The following is a 21,709-nucleotide window of genomic DNA, read 5'->3' on the forward strand; positions in this document are numbered from 1 at the left end:
ATCCACTAAATACAAGCTGAGGCAAAACTACAAATAATATCACTTATATCCTCTATCGTTGAGAAACTTGTACCAGAACTGATTCTGTATTTGAGAGACTGAATTCTTGCTTATTGTGTTGATTTACTGATGTTCTTCTTTGCATTGGTGTCTAGCTTGGACTACAGTTTATCTAAAATACTTCAATGTTACACCAGATAGCACATTTCCTCATACAGGATATTTCTTTCATTGATGCATCACACAAATTTTAATTACTGACTAACAGTAATGTTTCCATCTGTGGTTATAGAAGTTGTTGGAACTGTATTGTAACCATAGTCTTCTGTATAAATGGAAATGAAGCTTCAGTCTCTGAAAAGCCAGCATTTTCGTCATCAGACCAGTGCAATTAAATGAATGTTAGGTGATGTATTTGATTTCTGCTTTAAGGTAACCATTAATGTAAGAGATTTTAAATTGACCTAGAAATTCATATGATACTGAATAATGAAACAATTTAAAATTCTAAAAAACTTTATAACACTGACTAATGTTTCTCTACTTTCCAGCTTGATTATCGAAGTCCAGCAGGGTTCGATAGAACAAGAAATGCAATAATTGGAAATAAGAATTTTGAACTAACATATTTAGAAGAAGCCTATACGACTGAACACTGGCTTGTCAGAATATACAGGTATTTAATTACTCTACTGCTGCAAGCATTAATGTTTTACCCTTTGGGCATTCAATAGAGTATCTGTTGTAAGCTGTGGATATATTGAAATATGAAATGATTGCCATGGTAAATATTGTGGATATTTTATCAATAACTGAAGCCAACCCCGTGGTGAAGTGGTGTCATTTGTTCTCATATGCTTTTACATTCATACACAAACTGTACATTCTGTCAGTATCATCATCATCATCATCATCATCATTGTCGTCGTCACCACTTCCATCCATCCATCCTATGATGGAAAAATGCCTGCTGTACACTTTTCCATACATTGTGGTCTTCGGCTATCCGCATCCATATTGCTTCTCCAGGTCTTCTGATGTCTTCTACTCATCTTCCAGCAGCCCTTTGTCTCAGGTCTTTCTTATATCTTGGACTTCGGGAAAGAACTTCCGTCTATCATCTATTCAATTTGCTCTATGTTCTACCATTCATGACTGTACAGTTATGACTATATTTTCTACCCTTAGTTGATTCTGTTAGTCACTTATTTGTTCTCCAGTATGTCACTGTAAACCTCCTCCTCCCCCCCCCCCCCCACCCTCCCACCCCACCCCACCCCTCTCCCAAACATTTCTCCATTGTTCACTTAGCAACCTTCAGCCATTGAATGGTTTTTAAATTAAAATGTGATGTCCCACAGCCATAAATCGGAATTGGTAATATACACTGACTGCTATCATTCCTTCTCAGATTGCTAGAAAGCTTGGTTTTGAAAACATTATGTAATTTACCAAAAGTACTCCAGGATGTGTTTACTCTTCTGTTTATTTCCTTGTGGGTCCAGTCCAATTGCTTTCAAATGATGTAAATACAAATGCTCATCACCTGGTTCTATGATTCCATTGCTACTTTGTATTGTTTTATTTTAAATATGTTATTTATCCACTGTGGTCAAAATCAAACTGACCTGGAAAATAGAATGGAATACTTTTAGAATAGAGTATTTTATTCGCCGTTCAGTATTTTTAATACAATTGGCTTCATCAAAGTTTACAATGGAGTCAAGTTTCTTACAATCATCAACTACATATACAGAAAATAACTAGCTTATTTGAGAATGAAAAGACACACAATGATTGGTTTCTAAGAATTCTTCAATTGAATAGAATTCACTGTATTTCACTGCCATGTGTGTAATATGTTTTTATATTTATTTAGTGGTACTACACAAGCTTGATTATGGTAACTTATCCAAAAATTTTATGCACAAATATTTATAGTTATTATGGACTGCAGCAAGTATTGAGGAAGGCAGATACAACAAGTGACTTTTTGGTATTATTATCATATGTCATGTTGAATTTTTGCAGATTTTCTCTTGCATGTATTAAACAGCTTATTTAACAAACAGTGGAAAATCCAGGATGGAATGTAACAATATAAGGAAAAGGAAAGTTGCTACTCACCATATAGCAGAGATGCTGAGTCGCAGATTGGCACAACAAAAAGACTGCCACAATATAAGCTTTTGGCCAACAAGGCCTTTGTCCAAAAAAGTATGAAGTTTGCCTGATGGCTTTTCTTCGGTCCTATCTCAGTGCTCTTTTCCTTTGTTACCATTTTCTAATGCATTACTTTACTCACTGTCCATCCTTTCTGTTCTTTCCCATGTTTCTCTTGTCACAGGCAGTTGTATATGTGAGTTGCATTTGTGTGTGTGTGTGTGTGTGTGTGTGTGTGTGTGTGTGTGTTGTCTATTTTTGACAAAGGCCTTGTTGGCCGAAAGCTTATATTGTGACAGTCTTTTTGTTGTGCCTATTTGCGACTAAACAGTTTATTTATGTATATATCAGCATAATGACAGTACCTACCCTCTGTTTGTGCATGAGGGAAGGGGCCGGGGTGTTCGCATGCATGCACGCACACGCGCGCTCGCACACACACACACACACACACACACACACACACACACACACACACAGAGAGAGAGAGAGAGAGAGAGAGAGAGAGAGAGAGAGAGGGGGGGGGGGGGAGGGGGGGGGGTAGCTACTGCAGACAATAAATGGGAAAGGGCTACAAACAGAGCCTTGGAGTATTTTCTTTTTATTGGGAGTATTGCTGATCTCTGCTTATTTGCATGCGCAAGCCGTAACCTATTGCTTAAATAAGATTTTAATGAACTGACAGGTGATTATGAGGAAGAAGTAGTGAATTTTCATCGCTGCGTGATAAATATGCACCATGAACATTCCGATATGTTATCACAAATTGGTAACGCAAATCGAACACTAGTCTATTTTAAGATTCCACTCAACAACACTGTGAACATTAAAGCGTTATCCATCACCAGTCTACGAACTAGCCACAATGAGAAGAAAAGTGGTTAGTGATGTTGTGTGTAACTGGCAATGGGCGAAAGCTACCACCTTATTTAAAAGGAAAATTATTCTGGAAATATCAGCGAAAGGCATATTGGTGAGAGTGTATCCAAAAGGGTGGATGGACAATGACTTGTGGGTGGCTGGGTGACGCACGTTTTGCAGTGTAGCCCTGGTGCATTACTGAATTTACATAACTGTTGGCCGTGGACAGTTTCTGTGCTCTACAACTGAGGAAGTGTGAGACACAGGGAAAACTGTCTTGATCATTATTCCTGTAGACCTAACATTCATCCTGCAACCATAAGATGTGTATATAAGTCGGCCATTCAAAGTTGCTCATTATCAGTGATACAAGCAATGAATGAATGGATAATGAAAACTACAAGTTCACGCCAGATGGAGGGGGGAGGGGGGGGGGGGGAGAAAAAAAAAACAAGTGGCTGGTTTAGTGCCAGATTTGTGAGTGGGTAAAATGGGTATGGAACTCCATTCCACTACCACTGGTGGAAAAGTCCTTCAAAAAATGTATCACACATTCAGTGGCAGAACTGAGGATGACACTCGGTGAGAAGATAGCAATGGCAACAGTGGTTCTTCTGGTAGTGATGACTGTGAAAGTGATAATGAATAGAATCATTGTGTTAGAATATTTTTTTGTAAATAAAACACAATATTTCTTATATTGGTGCAGATTATTTGCATGCAATAGTCTCCTGTTTTGGAATTTCTTAGTTTGTATATATATTGACAGTATTATGAAAAGGATAGTTTGATACACACTGTTTAGGGGAGATGTTGAGTTGCAGGAAGGCACAACGAAAAGACTGCTGAACAACTAAGCTTTTGGCCAAAAAGTCTTCTTCCAAATTAGACACACACACACACACACACACACACACACACACACACACATTCTTGAAAACACCACCATCTCTGGCTGCCCAGGCCAGACTGCAAGAAACAGGGCATGTTGGGAGAAGCAGTCTGGATGGTGGGTCTTAGGAGGAGGGAGAGGAAGTGAGGGGGAAGGATAACGGGTGGTAAAGTGCTGCTCGTGGGTGCATACAGTAACAAGGTGGGGAGACGGTAGGGCAGCTAAGTGCAGTTGGGAGTTAGATGGAGGGCAGGAAGAGGGGGATGATAAAGAAGAGAAGTAAAAAGACTGTGGGTGAGTAGTGGAATATTAGGCTGTGTAATACTGGAGTGGGAACATTGAAGGGGATAGATGGGTGAAGGGCAGTGAATAAAAAAGGTCGAGGCCAGCAGGTTTATGGGAATGTATTATTGCAGGTAAAGCTCCCTCCTGCGCAATTCGGAAAATCTGGTGTGGGTAAGGAGGATCCAGATGACACAGGCTGTGAAGCCATCATTGAAATGAAGAACGCTGTGTTGGGCTGCATGCCCAACAACTGGATGGTCCAGATGTTTCTTGGCTATAATTTTTTGGTAGCCATTCATGTGGACAGACAGCTTGTTGATTCTCATGCTGATGTAGAATGCAGCACAGTGGTTGCACCATAGCTTGTAGATCACATAACTGCCTTCTATTCAACACTCTCAGCAAGACTTTAGTTGCATGAGAAAGTAGACTGATGGTCTGGTGCTCTTAACATTTTTTAGTGTTTCTCTTTTTCTCTATTGGTATCATAACTGTTGCAAGGAAGTCCTCAGGCCATTGCCCTTTGTCATATATCTCATTACAGTAGTAGACTATTTCTTTTCTTGCCTTGTTTCCCAGACTCTTCAACCTTTCTGCTGGCAAATCATCAATTCCACATGCCTTCCTATTCTTCATCTCCTTCAGCACCTTTTGTACTTCTGCTTCCAAGATGGTGAATCCCTGTCCATCTTCTGGCACATATTGCTCCTCTTCAACCTTAATTTCGCTTTGCATTTCATTCCCCTTATACAGACATTCAATATATTCTTACCACCTGTTCAAAACCTTCTGTGGTTCTTCTGCTAGAGTACATCTGCTCTTTCTATTTCCATGTTATTCGTCTTTCTTTTACGTTCAAAAACTATCTCACTGGCCAGTCTATACATCATTTCATACTGTCCCTCTTTCTCCATTTTCTCTATTTCGTCGTATTTCTGTTCATCCATTTTTCCATTGCTTCTTCAGTTTCTCTTCTTAATTCATTATTCCGTTTCCTGTACCTCTTTTTGCCTTCTTAAGTTTCACTTACACTTTTCCACTTTCTCTGCTCTTCCGTCTTTTTCAATATGTCTTCTGTTATCCATTCTTCCCTGGTGCTTTGGGATACTCTAATTGCTAGTATTTCTTTGGCAGAGTCCATGAGTCCTTCCCTCATTTTTATCCATTTGTCATTAACACTTTCATCTTTGCCATTTTTTTCATAAATCTGTTTTCCAAAATCTGATGCCTTTCCTACCTCTTTGAGTCTTTCTATGTTTAGTCTTGCCTTTGCTTTACCTCTCCAGACTTTTTCCTACTTCACTTGTATTTCTCCCATTGCTAGGTTGTGATCTGAATTTATATCTGCTCCTGGATAAGCTTTAGCTTTCTTCAAACAGTTCCTAAACCTTTTTTGTATCAGGACCTAGTCCAACTGATATCTTTCCCTATTCAAATTTGATATCAATGTGTAACATCTCCTTTTGCGGTGGTCAAATAATGTGTTACCAATTGCTAATGAATTTTCTTTACAGAAACTAATTAGTCATTCACCTCTCTCATTTCTTATTCCTAATCCAAATTGTCCTACTCCATCTTCATCTCTTCCTTCACCCACCACTGCATTCCAGTCCCCCATGATGATAACGCAGGCATTTCTGTTTTCTTTCTCGATGAGTTACTGTATTTTCTCTTAATATTCTTCCACTTCCTCATCTCTATGCTGGCTGGTTGACATGTATACCTGTATTAACACCAAATCTTTTGAACTACCCTTCAGTTGTATCTTCATCAGTCTTCCATCAATATATTGTACCTTCATTATCTTATTTTTCAACTTTTGCCCTATCAATATTTCTACTCCGTTGTTTTCACCACTCTTGATTTCCCCGACTAAAAGAGCGGTATAATCTCCACTTTCTATCTCCCCATTCTCTCCCCATCTCATTTCACACAAACTGAGGGCATCTAATCTCTTTCTTTTCATCTCCTGTTTTGCATTCTGTGACTTTCCTGCTTGTAGTAGTGTCCTCACATTCCCTGTTCCAATTCTTATCTTTCCTCCATTCACTGTCCCTTTCTTCCTTTCAAATATGTCTTCTCTCAATGTGTTCTCATCCCGGAGATCCGAATGAGAGGAAGTTTTAACTCTGGAATCTTTCACATGGAGAGACATTCCATGTACTGCTTGGGAATGTGATGTGGTATATTCCCGCTACTTTCCACATAGGCAGTAGGATGCCCAGCCAAAAGTAAGCCACTCACCTGAGTCACTCACATTTATACTCAAGCCACCCAATGGTGTGTGACAGAGGGCACTTTACGTGCCACTGTCATTACCTCCCTTTCCTGTTCCAGTCGCGTATGGTTCGCAGGAAGAAAGCCTCCATGCTCACTCAAATCTCTCTAATTTTACATTTGTGATCTCCTCGGGAGGTATAAGTAGGGGGAGCAATATATTCGATATCTCATCCAGAAATGCACCCTCTCAAAACCTGGACAGCAAGCTACACCGCAATGCAGAGCGCCTCTCTTGCAGAGTCTGCCACTTGAGTTTGTTAAACATCTCCATAATGCTATCACGCTTGCTAAATAAGCGCCAAATAGCCACCCCTCTGGGGTTTAGTTGCTACTTGTACTCTTTTTGTACCTAAAGAGAAAAGGTGCCTCTTCCGCCAGCTCTACCGTACCAAAGTCCATCTTCTCCACCTTCGGTGCCGTTGAGGTAACATGAGTGCCACTAAAATACCCTTCATTGACTTGTAATTTAAGTTTAGGAAGGAAGGAATTTGCAATAAGATGGATCTGGTAAGTAATGTAGGTAGGGGTTAGTGATAATGAATCCTGTGCAAGGAGGAAGGTGAGTGCAGATGCAATGTCGCGATGAGGCAACCACTATTTGTTCTTACACCTTCCAGACTATTTGTGTCGAATATTGCAGGGCGACTTCTCTGTAACAGTCTGAGCAGGCGAAATTAATTCTGTATTGATAATTCTGTGAATATAATCCAGTTTCTTATTGGCTTGTTGCTGTGAATTTTGTCTGTGTTAACTGTAAAGACAATTTGTGACGTCACATATTATTTGCCTTTTCATTACTAGTTTTGCTTTGCCAACAAGGCTATCTTAGCTTGGCATGCCAGTGCTGTGCAGTATGGGATTTATTCCACAGATGTGCTCTTGTGCACTTCAAGAGGGTCCATGTAGTTGTCAGTTGACTGAATCCTCTTTACATGAAATCCTAACAGGTACTATATCCTTTGCAGAAAACACCCAAAGTTGCTTCAATTGGGTCTTTTGTTCAGGGCATGGAGAGAACAGAATTTTCCACTGTGGAGATTAGTTACACTTAGGGTCTTGAAAATGTATAATCTATTTTTGGCAAAATTTACATTTAAATTTTTTAATTTGTAAATGATTAGACATGAAAATTTGAAATGATGTCACACCACCCTTCATGCCAGGAGACAAAACATCAACGCTCTGCATTTGGCTATTAAAGAAAAAATGGTTTTTGGGAAGCTTTTCCACTGGAATGTTTGCGTTTGCAAAAACTTCAAGAATTTAATTTATTTTTCCCTTCTGCTTGTTTTTTGCTCTATTTAAGATATCAGCAAATGACTGTTTCTGTTGAGAAGAAACAGCATTCTCCCACCCGTGAATGGAGCGCTTCCCTGATTTAAGATGTTTCTTGACATTATTTTGCTTTTCTCACCTAATTTTGTAATTGAAATCTGCAGAAAATAGAGTTTTGACATTTTGTGGACTTTCATAACCATACAGTCCACTACCTGACATATCCATCCACGCACATATCCATCCACACATACAGACACAAGCTTGTCTCTGTATGTGTGGATGGATATGTGCGTGTGTGCGAGTGTATACCTGTCCTTTTTTCCCCCTAAGGTAAGTCTTTCCGCTCCCGGGATTGGAATGACTCCTTACCCTCTCGCTTAAAATCCACTTCCTTTCGTCTTCCCCTCTCCTTCCCTCTTTCCTGATGAGGCAACAGTTTGTTGCGAAAGCTTGAATTTGTGTTTATGTTTGTGTTTGTTTGTGTGTCTATCGACCTGCCAGCGCTTTCGTTCGGTAAGTCACCTCATCTTTGTTTTTATATATAATTTTTCCCACGTGGAATGTTTCCTTCTATTATATTGATTTGATATTCTGTATGCTTGTATTTTGTTCACAAGACAACAGTGTAAAACTGTGTCAAATACCTTCTGGAACTTGAGGAACAAGGCATAAACCTGGGTTACCTAGCCTTTGCTTGTTGACAACACACTAGCTTAATCTAAATCTGTGTAGAAACAACTTTGTAACTAAAATTATACTCACTGCTAGTCCACATTTCCATCCCCATTTGTCAGTGGAGCTCAATAAATTAACATTTCCAATCTTTCTCAGTCCCCAGCTTCACATTCACATGTTTTGAATATTTCATCTTCCAGTAAGTGCAGCCATTATGTTTACTTTTACTCAGTGTACAGTAAGTCAATGTCTGACAAAACTCACCATTTTTTAAATATTTCTGTTTTCTATTTTTTTTTCACTAATGCAATGGGGCACACATCATGAAACAGAAGATCTTCACTTGTGAAGAATCATATACTTTTTTCCTTGGCATGTGTGAAGTAGTGACAGTGATAAATATGTTTAATAATCTCATCACTTCATAGAGTACTGTAAATAGAGTATAATTGCTATAATTGGGGTATCTTTTTATTTGCAGGGTTAAAAAGCCTGACGAGTTCAATCGACCTCGCATACCTGTATCAGAACGTAAGATTAAACGAAGCAGAGCATTCATCTCAAAGAAGGTATAATATTTATGATAGGTTTTTGTTTCCAGCGGCAAGTACCTGATTCTTTTTTTTTTCTCAGTATTAAACTTTTATTTTCATCTGTGATGTTTCAGACCAATAAACGTAAGAAAGGTACAATAAAAAATAAGCCTATTGTTATAAAGGGCAAAAAGCCAGCTTCTCGTCAAGCATCCTAGTATGGAGACATGAACCTTTGCCTGCCTTCACAGTGTGCCTGAGCCAACAAGACATACCACAGTACTGTTATAAAGTCTGAACATTTTTGTTGATAAAAATTGTTGAATATTTTTCATTGTATTTATTGACTATTTCTAAGTCACAGACTTTTCAAGAATGAACAATAAAATCATTACAGCTTTTTTTCCTTTTATTTTAATAGAAATGCATGTTTCTAAAATTAGAGAGCTGATTCGTTATTTTCCTCAAATATTGAGGATTCAAATTTTGTTTTGTCATTTTTTAATTATTATTTTGTGTCTTTGCTTTTGACAGTGGGTTTATTTACTTCAGTACAGGCATTATGTTTCATTGCATTACATCTCATTGTCTTGAATCCTTGATCATTATCAAAAGGCCCATATAATTCTTAGGACAAACTTAAGTGATTTTATAATTACAAATCATTTGTGGATTACCAACAATCTATCTAAATTCTCAGGGCCTGTAAATTTCACCCTGTGTTAGTAGCATATTGGTTTTAAGAAAACCAGAGTTACATATGTGAAAGCACAGAAAATATGATTTAATTTGCCTTTGTTTTTTTGTGCATAAAGTGAAACAGTTCTGTGGCATGGCTTACACTTTTTAATGCAGTTGTTTGTAGGGAGCAGAAATGCACTGCCTATTTAAATATATTTTACTGGCTGAAACATCGTGTACTCCTTTTGACAACACGAAAACTGACTGCAGTTTTTATTAACTGTATTAGCATCTCAATGGAGCTGGTTTTATTATGACATTAATGACTTTTGTAATATTGTCATAACAGCATGAACTAATTTCATTGTTTTGTGAGCCTGTCATAAAATAGATTCTTGGTTATTCTTTGGGATAGCATCTACTTTGTACATCTCGGTGAAACACGGAATTTATTACTCGAGAGGAGTTTTTTGTATTGTTTGTTAAATAGTGAGCACATTAAATGAATAAAAGAAAATTTTGTTATTTTGTGGTTACATAGCTGTTGTCATTTTCTATGCCATATTTGACAACTATTTAATCACTCAACAGTATACATGCATTTGTTTCACTGTCCCAGCGTGTGACTTTACCCAAAACATGAATTAACTGTAAGTCAACTACTTCTATTGAATGTTGTTTGTAGAAACAATTTATATAATTCACAAATGTATGTGTGTGCTAGTAATAGTGTTCTTTTCTTCTCATTTGAACACCGATTGGGGTGGCAGATCACTAGCCTTTAATATCAAGTACTGGATGGTAGACGACATAAAAATTAGGGATGACTGCTTGTTTTTAAGCCTTGTTTCTCTGAGCAGGTGGTTTCAGAAAACAGATCTGGACACCTTTCTGATGCCACACACTCATTCATACTACAGGAGAGAGAGAGAGAGAGTGAGTGAGTGTGTGTGTGTGTGTGTGTGTGTGTGTGTGTGTGTGTGTGTGTGTGTTCTTGAACCCTATTACTTTAATGTTTGCAAATAGGTCGCCATCAGAGAGGGAGCTTGGATTGGTGAATGATGGGTTTTGAAACTGGCTATGCCCCTTTTGAGAGGAACCATTCCAGCTATTATCATAGGCAGTTTAGGTTATGTCATGGAAAACCTAAATCTGCATGGCAATTTGAACTACACTTGTTAGAGTGACTGTTTTGTGATGGTTGCCCATACTAGTATATGTGGTATCTGGTAGAACTGAACATTTATTTCCACATAAAACACATCTATACAGGGTAGCTTGCAAGCGTGGAAAGCTGAACAGTCAACTGTTAAGAGAGGCATGGAATCGTCTTATATCACTAATGTCGAAGAGTAACTGTAATGACAAATACTAGTCACATGGAATGTTTATATACCATTGTACACTCACATTTGTGAGGATGGAATGAGATGCTACATGACTCCTCCCCTAGTGCTAAGAATATCGCAGACACGTCACCCTGCAGGTGTTACCATTGCTTTCTTGAAACTTGGCATTGTGCCACTGGAGCCAGTAGTTCCAGCAGGATGTGAGGTACTAGTCTTCCCTATCGTTTTCTTCTCCAAGGTGCCTGGTGTCCATAGTGTCTTGTGGTGGCTGTGGGGTAAGGGGACATTTTCTGGTGCTACATTCGTATCTCCTTGTTCTCCTCCTGCAGTCCTTGCTGCATCCAATGCGTGAAAAAATGCAGCTTCAGTCTTTCTATTGTGACAGTGGTAGGTATATCATTTACTCTAATCTGGAATGTGTGGCCACCTCTGCTAATCACCAGATACGGTCTATTGTATGGTGGCTGCAACAGCTTCCGTACTGCATCATTGCATATGAAAATGTGTGCAGATTTCAAGATCTGCGAACACAAACTTGTCTCCCAGCCTGACTTCTGGGCGCCATTGATCAAAGCTGGCGTATGTGTTCTTGTAATCTAGCAGCAAAATCTGATGCATCGACTGTATTGTCCGCCATGCTGTGCAAGAATTCTCCTGGCAGATGTAGCGTTTGCCCATACACTGGCTCTGCTGCCATAGCTTTTAGATTGCTTTTGAATGCGCTTCATGCCTAATGCTCTGAAAAGGTAGGCTTCAAATTGTTGTCCTTGGTCTGTGGCGATCCAACCACAAAAAAAAAGTCTCCTTCATGGGAAATGTTTCAGGCCACCTGGTAAATTGGTCCACAAATGTAAGACAATAATTATGGCCTTCTGAGCCTATGAGTGGGCCTACAATATCAACGTGCACATGTTTGAAACATTGATTCGATGGCAGAAATGCGCCAAGCAGTGCTCTGACATGCAGTGTGATCTTGTTCCCTTGGCATGCAATTCATCGCCTGACAAATGTTTTGCAATCTGCGTGCATTCCAGGCCAGACGAAACTTTGTTTGACCAGTCTAATAGTGGCTCGTACTCTGGATGTGCCAGATTGTGTACTGATGCAATTGGGTGTGCTCGGATGCATTGCGGCACAAATGGACATGCTTTCACTCCAGATATGTCACAATACAATTGAACGTTTGCTTCAGACATTGCAACACATTGTAACTTCAGTTGTCCTGGTTGTTTCAACAAATCTTGTAACTCATTATCAAGTTGCTGGGCCTCTGCGAGGGCATCAAAATCAATGGTAGCCATTACAGCTTCAACATGTGACCATGTTTCTACTGTCGCATTCACAGCCCCTACACATGATAGCACATCCGCAAGTATGTTCAGTTTCCTTTGTATATAAACAATGCAGGTGGTGAATTGGCTAATGTAATCTAAACGGCATGGTTGCCTCAGCAATGCTTTCTCAGCATACAGTAGCGGCTTGTGACCTGTATAAAAAGTGAACTGTCAGCCGTCTAGTAAATGCCTGAATTACTTGACTGCGACGTATGCTGCTAGCAGTTCGCGGTCATAGGCTGCCCAATGTTGCGGTGAAGGTGACAACTTCTGACGGAAGAATGCTATGGGCTGCCAACAACGCTCGACCTGTTATTGCAGTACAGCGCCAACGGCTGTAGACGAGATATCAACCATAAGTGCAAGTGGAGCCTGTGCCATGGGGTGTGCTAATTGTGCAGCCTCTGCAATTGCTGTTTTTATGGCTCAAAACGTATCGTCTGCTTCGCTTGTCTAATGAAACTTGTTATTTTTCTTTGGTGTGCCCTTAAGACATTCATTCAGGGGCACTGTTATCAATGCATAATTGTATACAAATCTTTGGTAAAAATTTATGACCCCTAAAAATGGGTGTAGGATTGTAATGGCACAAGGATATTTTTTTATGACTTCCACTTTATCGTGCGGCAGTCGAATACAATGCACGTCTACCGTGTAACCTAGATATTTCACTTCTTTCGCTCCAAAAGTACACTTTGAAGGATTAATTACTAAGCATTGTGTGCATAAATGATTAACTATCAGAGCCAGATGATGTACATGGTCTTCTTCCATCACAGACATCACAAAAATATCATCTATGTAAACATAACAGAAGTCGAAATTCCTTGTGATCTCATCCATGAAATGTTGAAATGTCTGTGCTGTGTTGCACAGGCCAAAAGGCATCCTAGTGAACTCGAATAGACCGAAAGGTGTGGTCACTGCTGTCTTGAGAACATTTTCTGTGACAACAGTGATCTGATAATATGCCCAGTCTAGATCGATAGTGGAAAATATAGCTTTACCATGAACAGTGGCAGAGAAGTGTTCTATATGTGGCCCCGTGTACAGATCTGGGATGGCCCTCGCATTGATCTCTCGGTAATTGCCACAGGGATGCCATTCGTTCTTCTTCTTTGGTGCCACATGGATTGGGGCTGCCCAGCTGCTACTCGAAACTCTGCAAATGCCCACTGACAGCATGCTGTGGAATTCCTGCTTCACCACTCGCAACTTCTCTGGCATCAAACGTCTAGGCTTATCATGAAATGGCGGGCCTGGCATGGTCAAAATGCACTGTGCCATTGTGTGTTTAACTGGCGGGGGAGTAGGCGACTGCTGCATGATTTTGGAAAATTCTTTTAGTAATCATGTGTACGGTGCATCTTCTGCTATCGTACGTATTTTCATTGAAGTGATGAAACACACCTTCTCTGGAGTATGCAAGTTTGTAGTGCAATTGATCAGCTGCTTGCGTCGGAGATCAGGTATTAGATCATAAGAGGATGAACAATCAGCTCCTATGTGATAGGCTGCACTGTATCAACTACTGTGAAGCACCACTGAAATGTATGGTGTAGGTTAAGCAACGATGTGACCTGAATATATGTTTTAATCTTAAAAGTTGTTAACAGCAAACAGACAAGAATTGTTGCAGGTCTGGCGTGGAACACGTACACTTCTACCCCCGTGATGTCCACTAGGTATTGTACGTTTGTGTTGCGGTCAGTGACAAAAAGTTAACATGCATTACTGGTATGAGTAGTTGTTGCTGCTGTTTTCTGCTTCATGTTTCCACTTGCATGGTGGTGTATGCTTTCATGCGTCATTACCGAATTTCGTGTGGTACCAACACAAATTTTGTGCCGATGGCGAGAGGTTACAACTTGACGACTGGCGGCACAGTCGATGATGTGTGTGCCTCATTTGTAATGCAACTATTTGCACAGTAAGCTGCACTGATGGCAACTGGAGCAATGCTAGTGTTGCTGCAGACATATGCTTTGGCCATGCTGTCAGTGTTGACACGTTTGTTGCAGAATACATCTCAACGATCTGCCCATTGTGTGCGCTAGTGGATTTAAACCACCCGTGCACACTGTGAGATTTTTTGAGAGTCAGTGGGTAATCGGGGCAGCCAAATATTGCGCAGCATGTCGTCACTCACTATGCTGCTTGCCAGTGTATGCAAATGGTGTAAAAGTTGCCGATCTCCTCAGTCCATAAAATTTTCTCTAGTCACTTCGCTTCTGATTGTGATAGGCGCATCACTGGTGCCTTCTTAATTGACACAGATCGTTTGGCATTGGGTGGTGCAGCAAGGATATCTTGTACCTCAACAGCTAAGTCTTCTGTTAGTGTCAACAGCTAAGTCTTCTGTTAGTGCTGCGACTACATAGCTATACTATATTTTGTCTGCTGCTATCTGTGCAAGGACAAACTGGCTTTCGAGCTGTGTAAACCACAACACCGGGTTGTGTTGCCAGAACAACAGGGTCTAATTGTAAACCTATTAACTGTGCTGCTTGTTGCTGGCTCTGTGGTGACTGGCAGATTGTCCGTTTTCGTGTGAGAACGAGCGCAGTGCGGCTGACGCGGAAGTAATGAACATTCACATTATGGTGTGATGCGGAACCTCTGAAGTCAACGTGGTCATGTTGTTGTATTATTGTCAGGGCCACCAAATATGTGGTAGGTAGTAGAATTGAATGTCTATACATGATAGCTTGCATGTGTGGAAGACTGAACAGTTAACTGTTAAGAGAGGCATGGCATTGTCTGTATCAGTAATGTCCAATAGTAACTTTAAAGACAAATACTAGTCACATGGAATGTTTATATACCACTGTACACTTGCGTTTGTGGGGACAGAATGAGATGCTACACATAATTCCAGAAAGACAACCTGGATCCAAACAGCCTCAATCTAATGTTATCTTCTAAGACACATTTGAAGACAAGTCATAATTGTGGATGTCAATGACAGGTAAGTAATAGTAAGAAGACATTTGGAGTGTCAACTTCCAAGTGCTAGGGAGTAGTGAAGTAGTGCCTGGCTACTCAACAGGGAAGAAATTGGATCTGCTGAAGCTGATCACTATATCAGATTGTTTTCTCTGCAGATGGTTTCACAACAGTATCTAGAGCCCAGTTGTGTTGCGTATTTGCCTTCATACATTCACTGTCCTAATCTGCTACAATCATAAGTCTAAGCTGGGCACCAGAAAACTACAGCCTGGGAGCCAAATCTGGCCTGCCACATCCTTTCTACGGCCTGAAAGTTAAGAATGGATTTTACATTTTCAAATTCTTAAAAATTTGAAGTGTGAAAACACAGAATGAAATGAGAAAATGATGTGAAAGTAACACATATTTCAGCGTCTATGAAGCTGGATTGTCATAATGTTACATCTTTAAATACGTATTGCCACTGACTGGTAATGCGCTCTACGGTTGACCTGTGAGGTGAGTGTTTGCAAGAAAATGTGTGTTTTGTGGTTCTTCATACAGGAAGCTAGCTGAGTAAGCCACGACTCTGCACTGCCACTTTGGTGACCTGCCATTTTAGTAGTACCTGTGTATCGCTGTTCTGTAACATTCTGTTCTTATTTCTACTACAAGTGCATTTTCATAATGTTGCTGTCAAAACCACAAAAGAAGATAAGAATGGACTTTGAATGTCATGCTTTTATAGCAGAGTGGGCTGGGAATTATTTTGTTACTGATTTAGTTGGCATTGTGTATATTGTGCATTGACACTATAGTTGTACTAAAAGAGTACAATATGTACCAGCATTACCAGGCTAAGCATTCAGCACAATATTCCCAATTTATTTGGAAAGAATGGCTAAAAAAATTAGAAACTTTGGAACAGGGTATGTCACTACAATGCAACTAAGGTAAGTTTACAAATTTCTCATTTGTTAGCCAAGCAGTAGAAACTGTTTACTGATGATAAGTTAATTTTATCATGTCTGATTATAACAGCCAAAGAAATATGTCCTGAGAAAATAGTTTTGTATTTCTAAATCAAACAAGTGAACCTCAGCAGCCAGAGATGGAGGTTGTGTGTGTCAGTCGTGTTGCGTCACGTGCATGAGTGCGCACGTGTGTGTGTGTGTGTGTGTGTGTGTGTGTGTGTGTGTGCGTGTATTTATTTTTGATGAAGGCCTTCCTGGACAATCTGACAATCTATTTCTTGAGCCTATCTGCAACTCAGCATCTCTGCTATATGGTGAGTAGCAACTATCCTTTTCATAATATCATTTATTTAATTCTATTAGCCTTTCCCCAAGAACAATTGAGAATATTGGCAGCAACACTAGTAACCAATTAATTAACAAGGCAAATGATTTCAAGTGGTTTTCCCTGGCTCTTGAGGAGTTAATAGAGATTACAGATACTGCTCAGTTGCTGCTGTTTATTTGAGGAGTCAATGCTGACTTTGAAGTGACTGATGAATTAGCTTGTATGAGTAGTCTGCATGGAACTATTTGGCAAAAATATTTTGAAAGCTCAACAAACATTAATGAAGTACAGCCTGCAATAGAATCAGCTTACGATGTGTCCTGACTGATTATGGTAAAAAAATGTGTGTGGAATGGACAAAGGCTTTGTTGGACCCATTTACAAAGCTTATGAAAATAAAGGATGATCAAAACCTATGGTTATTCACTGCATTACTCATCAGCAGGTACTCTGTGGCAAATATGTGAATCTACCATATGTTTTAGGAGCAGTTGTGTCAGTGGTGAACTTCATTTGTTCTTGTGGACGCTCAGAAGTGGATTTCGTGACTTGATCCACCATACACCAGTTCGATGGCTAAGCGATGGTAAAGTTTTGTTATGATTTTTGAATTCTAGGCAGAGATTATCATTTTTCTATGTGAAGAAGAACTGCCATAAACCACTATTATTGAATACAGAATGACACTGAGTATAAGCTGTTGCTGCCAATATCATAGGATTTCTTAATGGATTCAATTTGAAATTAAGAGACAAAACAGTGGGAATAAGTGAAACCTAAACTGCGATAAAGGTAGCTTGGCAACAACTGGCTATGATTGAGTGACAAACCATTTCAAGCATTTCCCATGCTGTTAAATACTGCAAGAAGTAGTGAAATCTCCATTCCCTTACAAATTTGCAAGAGATACATTTTCTGAGCTCAAAGAACAGTTCCAACAATATTTCATGGGTCTTGGAGCAAGTGCAGAAGACATTTCTATATTTGAGACTCCATTTGGGTGTACCATTCAGAAACTTCCACCTCACTTCTATTTGGAAGTGATTAATCTGCAGTGTGACAACATGATAAAAGGCAAATTTCAAGAGAAGAATCCAACAGAATTCTGTAAGTGTCTTGCAGGTGCCCAATATGTTGGGACTAAGATCACAGTTATTTAATTAGTTACATGGATCATGTTTCACAATAGAGCATAATGATGTGGAATGAGTCAGTTTAATTCAAACTGCAAATTAATTTGTACATATACATAAGTTAATGGAAACTCCAGGTAGGAATATCAAACACGTAAAAAAAAAAGAAAAAAAAGACGAAAAAGACAGATTGCTACTTACTGTAAAGAAGACACGTTAAATTGCAGACAGTCACAATCAAGACACTTAAAGCTTTTGGCCACTGGCTTAATCATCAAAAGAGAAATGCACACCTCATGTACACATGACTGCCAACTCCAGCATCTTGGGTCAGAAAGCAACTATCATGTGAGATGCAAGCAGTAATCTGGAGGGTAAGGGATAGTAGTATACAGGCGAGGAGAGAGATGAACGCTGTCTGGTGGAGTGTGCAGGGTCTAGACTGCCAGTAGGTGCAGTGTCAAGAGATTGTGGGGCAGGGAGGTGAGGAAGAAAAGAGCGTAAAAGGAGAGGAGGAGGAAAAGATGGGCACATGCATTGGCAGAGGGCTGCAAATAAACAGAGTGAGAGACAAGAATGGGGAGGAGATGACAGGACAGAAAGGATGAAAACTGTTGGTTGGAGGGTATGGGGACAGTATATATTACCATAGGTTGAGGCCTGGATGATTACAGCAATGGAGAACGTGTTGTAAGGATAACTCCCATCTGTGGTGTTCAGAAAAGCTGGTGATGGAGGGAAGGATTCAGGTGGCTCGGTTAGTGAAGCAGCCATTGAAATCAAGTATGTTATGTTCAGCTGCACGTTGTGCCACAGGGTGATATCTACTTTGCTCTTGACCACAGTTTGGCAGTGGCTGTTCATGCTGGTTGGTAGTCATATCAATATAAAAAGCTGTACAATGAATGCAGTAGAGCTGGTAAATGACATGGCTGCTTTCACAGGTGGCCCGGCCCCTGAAGGGTTAGGATAAACCTGTGAGAGGACTGGAACAGGAAGTGCTGGGTGGTTGGTTGGGTAGGTCTTGCACTGGGTCTTCCACAGTTATATGATCCTTGTGACAAGAGGTTGGGATTGGGAGTGGCATAGAGATTGACTAGGAGATTGTGTAGATTGGGGGGGTGATGAAAACCAGTTAGGAAGGGTGGGGAAGTATCATGGGTAGGATGTCCGTTATTTCAGGGCATGGTGATAGGTAATCAAAGCCCTGGTGAAGGATGTGGTTCAGTTGTTCCAGTATGGGGTGGTAACATCGAGTGTGTCACGGGAAATGGCACAGGATATCTGTTTGCGGACTAGATAGCACCTATCTGTTGGTGACACCCATAGCATACTGAACAAGGGAGTTCTTAACACTGCAGATACACCATCCCTGGTTGGCCAGGCTGCATGGGATGGATTTTGTGGTGTCAAGGGGGATTTTGTGGTGTCAAGAGGATGACAGCTGTCAAATTGCAGGTACGGTTGATGGTAGGAATCTGAACAGAGGTGCAGATGGAACCATCAGAGAGGAGGTGAATATCGAGGAAGGTGGCACACTGAGTTGAGGAGGACCACATGAAGCGGATGGGAGAGAAGGTGTTGAGGTTACGAAGGAACAAAGATAGGGTGTCTCGGCCCTGAGTCCAGATCATGAAGAAGTCATCGGTGAACCTGAAACAGACTAGGGGTTTGGTGTTTTGGGAGGCTAGGAGGGTGTCCTGTAGATGGCCCATAAAAAGGTTAGCATAGGAGGATGCCATGCAGGTGCCCATGGCTGAGTCATGAATTTGTTTGTATACCTTCCCTTCTAATGAGAAATAGTTGTGGGTTAGAATAAAGTTAGTTAGGTGTATGAGGAATGAGGTAGTGGGTGTGGAGTTTGAAGGACATTGAGAAAGGAAGCGTTCAATAGCAGTAAGACTATGGTCATTGAGGAATGTTGGTGTATAGGGAGGTGGCATCAACAGTGACTAGTAGCAATCCAGGAGGTAAAGGGGTGGAAACAGTGGAGAGTCGTAGAAGGTAGTAGTTTGTGTCTTTGATGTGGGAGGCTAGATTATGGGCAATTGGCTGGAGGTATCAGTCTATGAGTGCTGAAATCCTTCCAGTGAGGGCACAATAACCAGCCACAATGGGGTGTTCAGGATTTTTGGGTTTTTCGATTTTGGGGAGTATGTAGAAGGTGGATGTGTGGAGGGAAATGGATTCAGGGGAGATGTTCTGTGGAGGGCCTAAGGCTTTAAGCGGGGATTGGAGTCTTTTCTGGACTTTTGGGAGGGAATCACTCTGACTAAGTCTATAGGTGGAAGAATCAGACAATTGGCAGAGGTCTTCTGTCAGGTAGTCACTGCGATTCATACAATCATTGGTGGAAGCTTTGTCTGCAGGTGGGATGATTAGGTCAGAATTTGTTTTGAGATTGTGTATGGCTGTTCATTCTTCTACTGAAAGTTTGGTGTTCTGAGGAAGGGACCTGGGGAAGGATGGACAGGCTAAGTTGGAGGCTGGAAGGTGACCAGCAGAGGTTTACGTGGGAGGGGGGGGGGGGGGAGGTTACAGCTGGATGGTGGTATGAACTAGAAGAGGCAGGGTTCAGTGTAGGAATTAGGCTGATTTTGGTTTTGGGGGGATTGGCAGCAAAGAAGTGTAGGTCTTCGAAAAGTCCAGCATGGCTAAATTTGGGTGTAGGGCTCAAGGTGAAGCCTTTGGATAGGACTGAAACATCTGTGCAACTGAGGGTTTTGTTGGAGGGTTGGTAGGGAGTTTCGGGGGACGTGGAAAGTTGAAAAGGTCAGCTAGGCAAGGTTTAGCTGCCATTGAGGTGTAGACGAGGAGGAACACTGTGGGTACTATAGGGGTGTGATAGCATTGCCCCACGGAGGCAGTTGGATGTCAGCAGGTTGGGTAATTTTTGGAGGTGGTGTCTGGAATGCTCCTCCAGGTGCTGCAGAGCAAGGGATTCAATTACTGAGACGTGATGTATGTCATAGGGATTGAAGAATAATCGTACCTTACTGAGAGAGCAGAGGTGGTTCTGGGATGCCTGTGCTATGGATATATGTTTTTGCAGTACCAGGTTTGTGAGGGCTAGGGATTGGTGGAATCTGAAAAGGTGTAGATCACTGTGAAAGGAGGGGTGGGATCCAGAGAAAGGAATCTTTAAAGTTAAGCAATTTGGGGGAGGGATTCCATGGGTTAGGCAACTTTTGAGAAACAGGATGTGGTACTGGGCTTTGGAAAGGGATAATTTACCAAACTAGTGCAGAAAGATGGAGAAAGGGAAACCATTTAAAACTACACACACACACTCCTGGATCCCTACTCGTTACTGCTGACGTCACCTCCCTATACACCAACATCCTTCAGACTCCATAAACAGTACCTCATTGCTCATACACCTCACTATCTTTATCCTAACCACAACTACTTCTCATCTGAAGGTAAAGAATATAAATAAATCCATGGCACGGCCATAGGCACCCTCCTATGGCAACCTTTTTATGGGCCATCTAGAGGACACCTTCCTAGCCTCCCAGAACACCAAACCCCTAGTCTGGTTCAGGTTATTGATGATACCTTCATGATCTGGGCTCAGGCCCAAGACACCCTATCTTTGTTCCTTTGCAACCTCAATACCTTCTCTCCCATCCGCTTCGCGTTGTTCTCCTTAACCCAGCGTGCCACCTTTCTTGATTTTGACACCTCCTTCTCTCTGATGGCTCCATCCCCACCTCTGTCCACATTAAACCTGCTTTTTGACAGCTGTCATCCTTCCCATATGGCATGGCTCTCTGAGGATGGTGTATCTGCAGTGATAAAAACTCCCTTGCTCAATATGCTGAGGTTCTCAATGAGGCCTTCACAGACAGACACTACCCCACACCTAGCCTGCAAACAAAGCTTCAACATTAGTTTTTCATGTTTATATTAGTTCTTTCATAGATAGCAAATTATGCAATAATGGTGGCAAAAAGTATAATTGTCGTAAAAAAAGTGTGAAGTGAGCTCTTCACTAATTTCTCACATAATCGAC

At 40.8% G+C, this 21,709-nt stretch overlaps 1 protein-coding gene across 1 annotated transcript in view; it reads left to right on the forward strand.

Annotated features, from left to right (window-relative positions):
• Positions 1 to 9,368, forward strand: part of LOC124783695 (dolichyl-diphosphooligosaccharide--protein glycosyltransferase subunit STT3B) — an 85,459-nt gene extending 76,091 nt beyond the window's left edge. The window contains exons 13-15 of the mRNA XM_047254041.1: positions 552 to 676; positions 8,916 to 9,003; positions 9,102 to 9,368. Of these exons, the coding sequence (XP_047109997.1) occupies positions 552 to 676; positions 8,916 to 9,003; positions 9,102 to 9,185 (297 nt within the window). The 3' untranslated portion in view covers positions 9,186 to 9,368. The remainder of the gene's footprint in view (positions 1 to 551; positions 677 to 8,915; positions 9,004 to 9,101) is intronic.
• The last annotated feature ends 12,341 nt before the right edge of the window (positions 9,369 to 21,709 follow it).

The sequence above is a fragment of the Schistocerca piceifrons genome, chromosome 1 (genome assembly GCF_021461385.2).
Source record: "Schistocerca piceifrons isolate TAMUIC-IGC-003096 chromosome 1, iqSchPice1.1, whole genome shotgun sequence".
Classification (NCBI taxonomy): Eukaryota; Metazoa; Arthropoda; class Insecta; order Orthoptera; family Acrididae; genus Schistocerca; species Schistocerca piceifrons.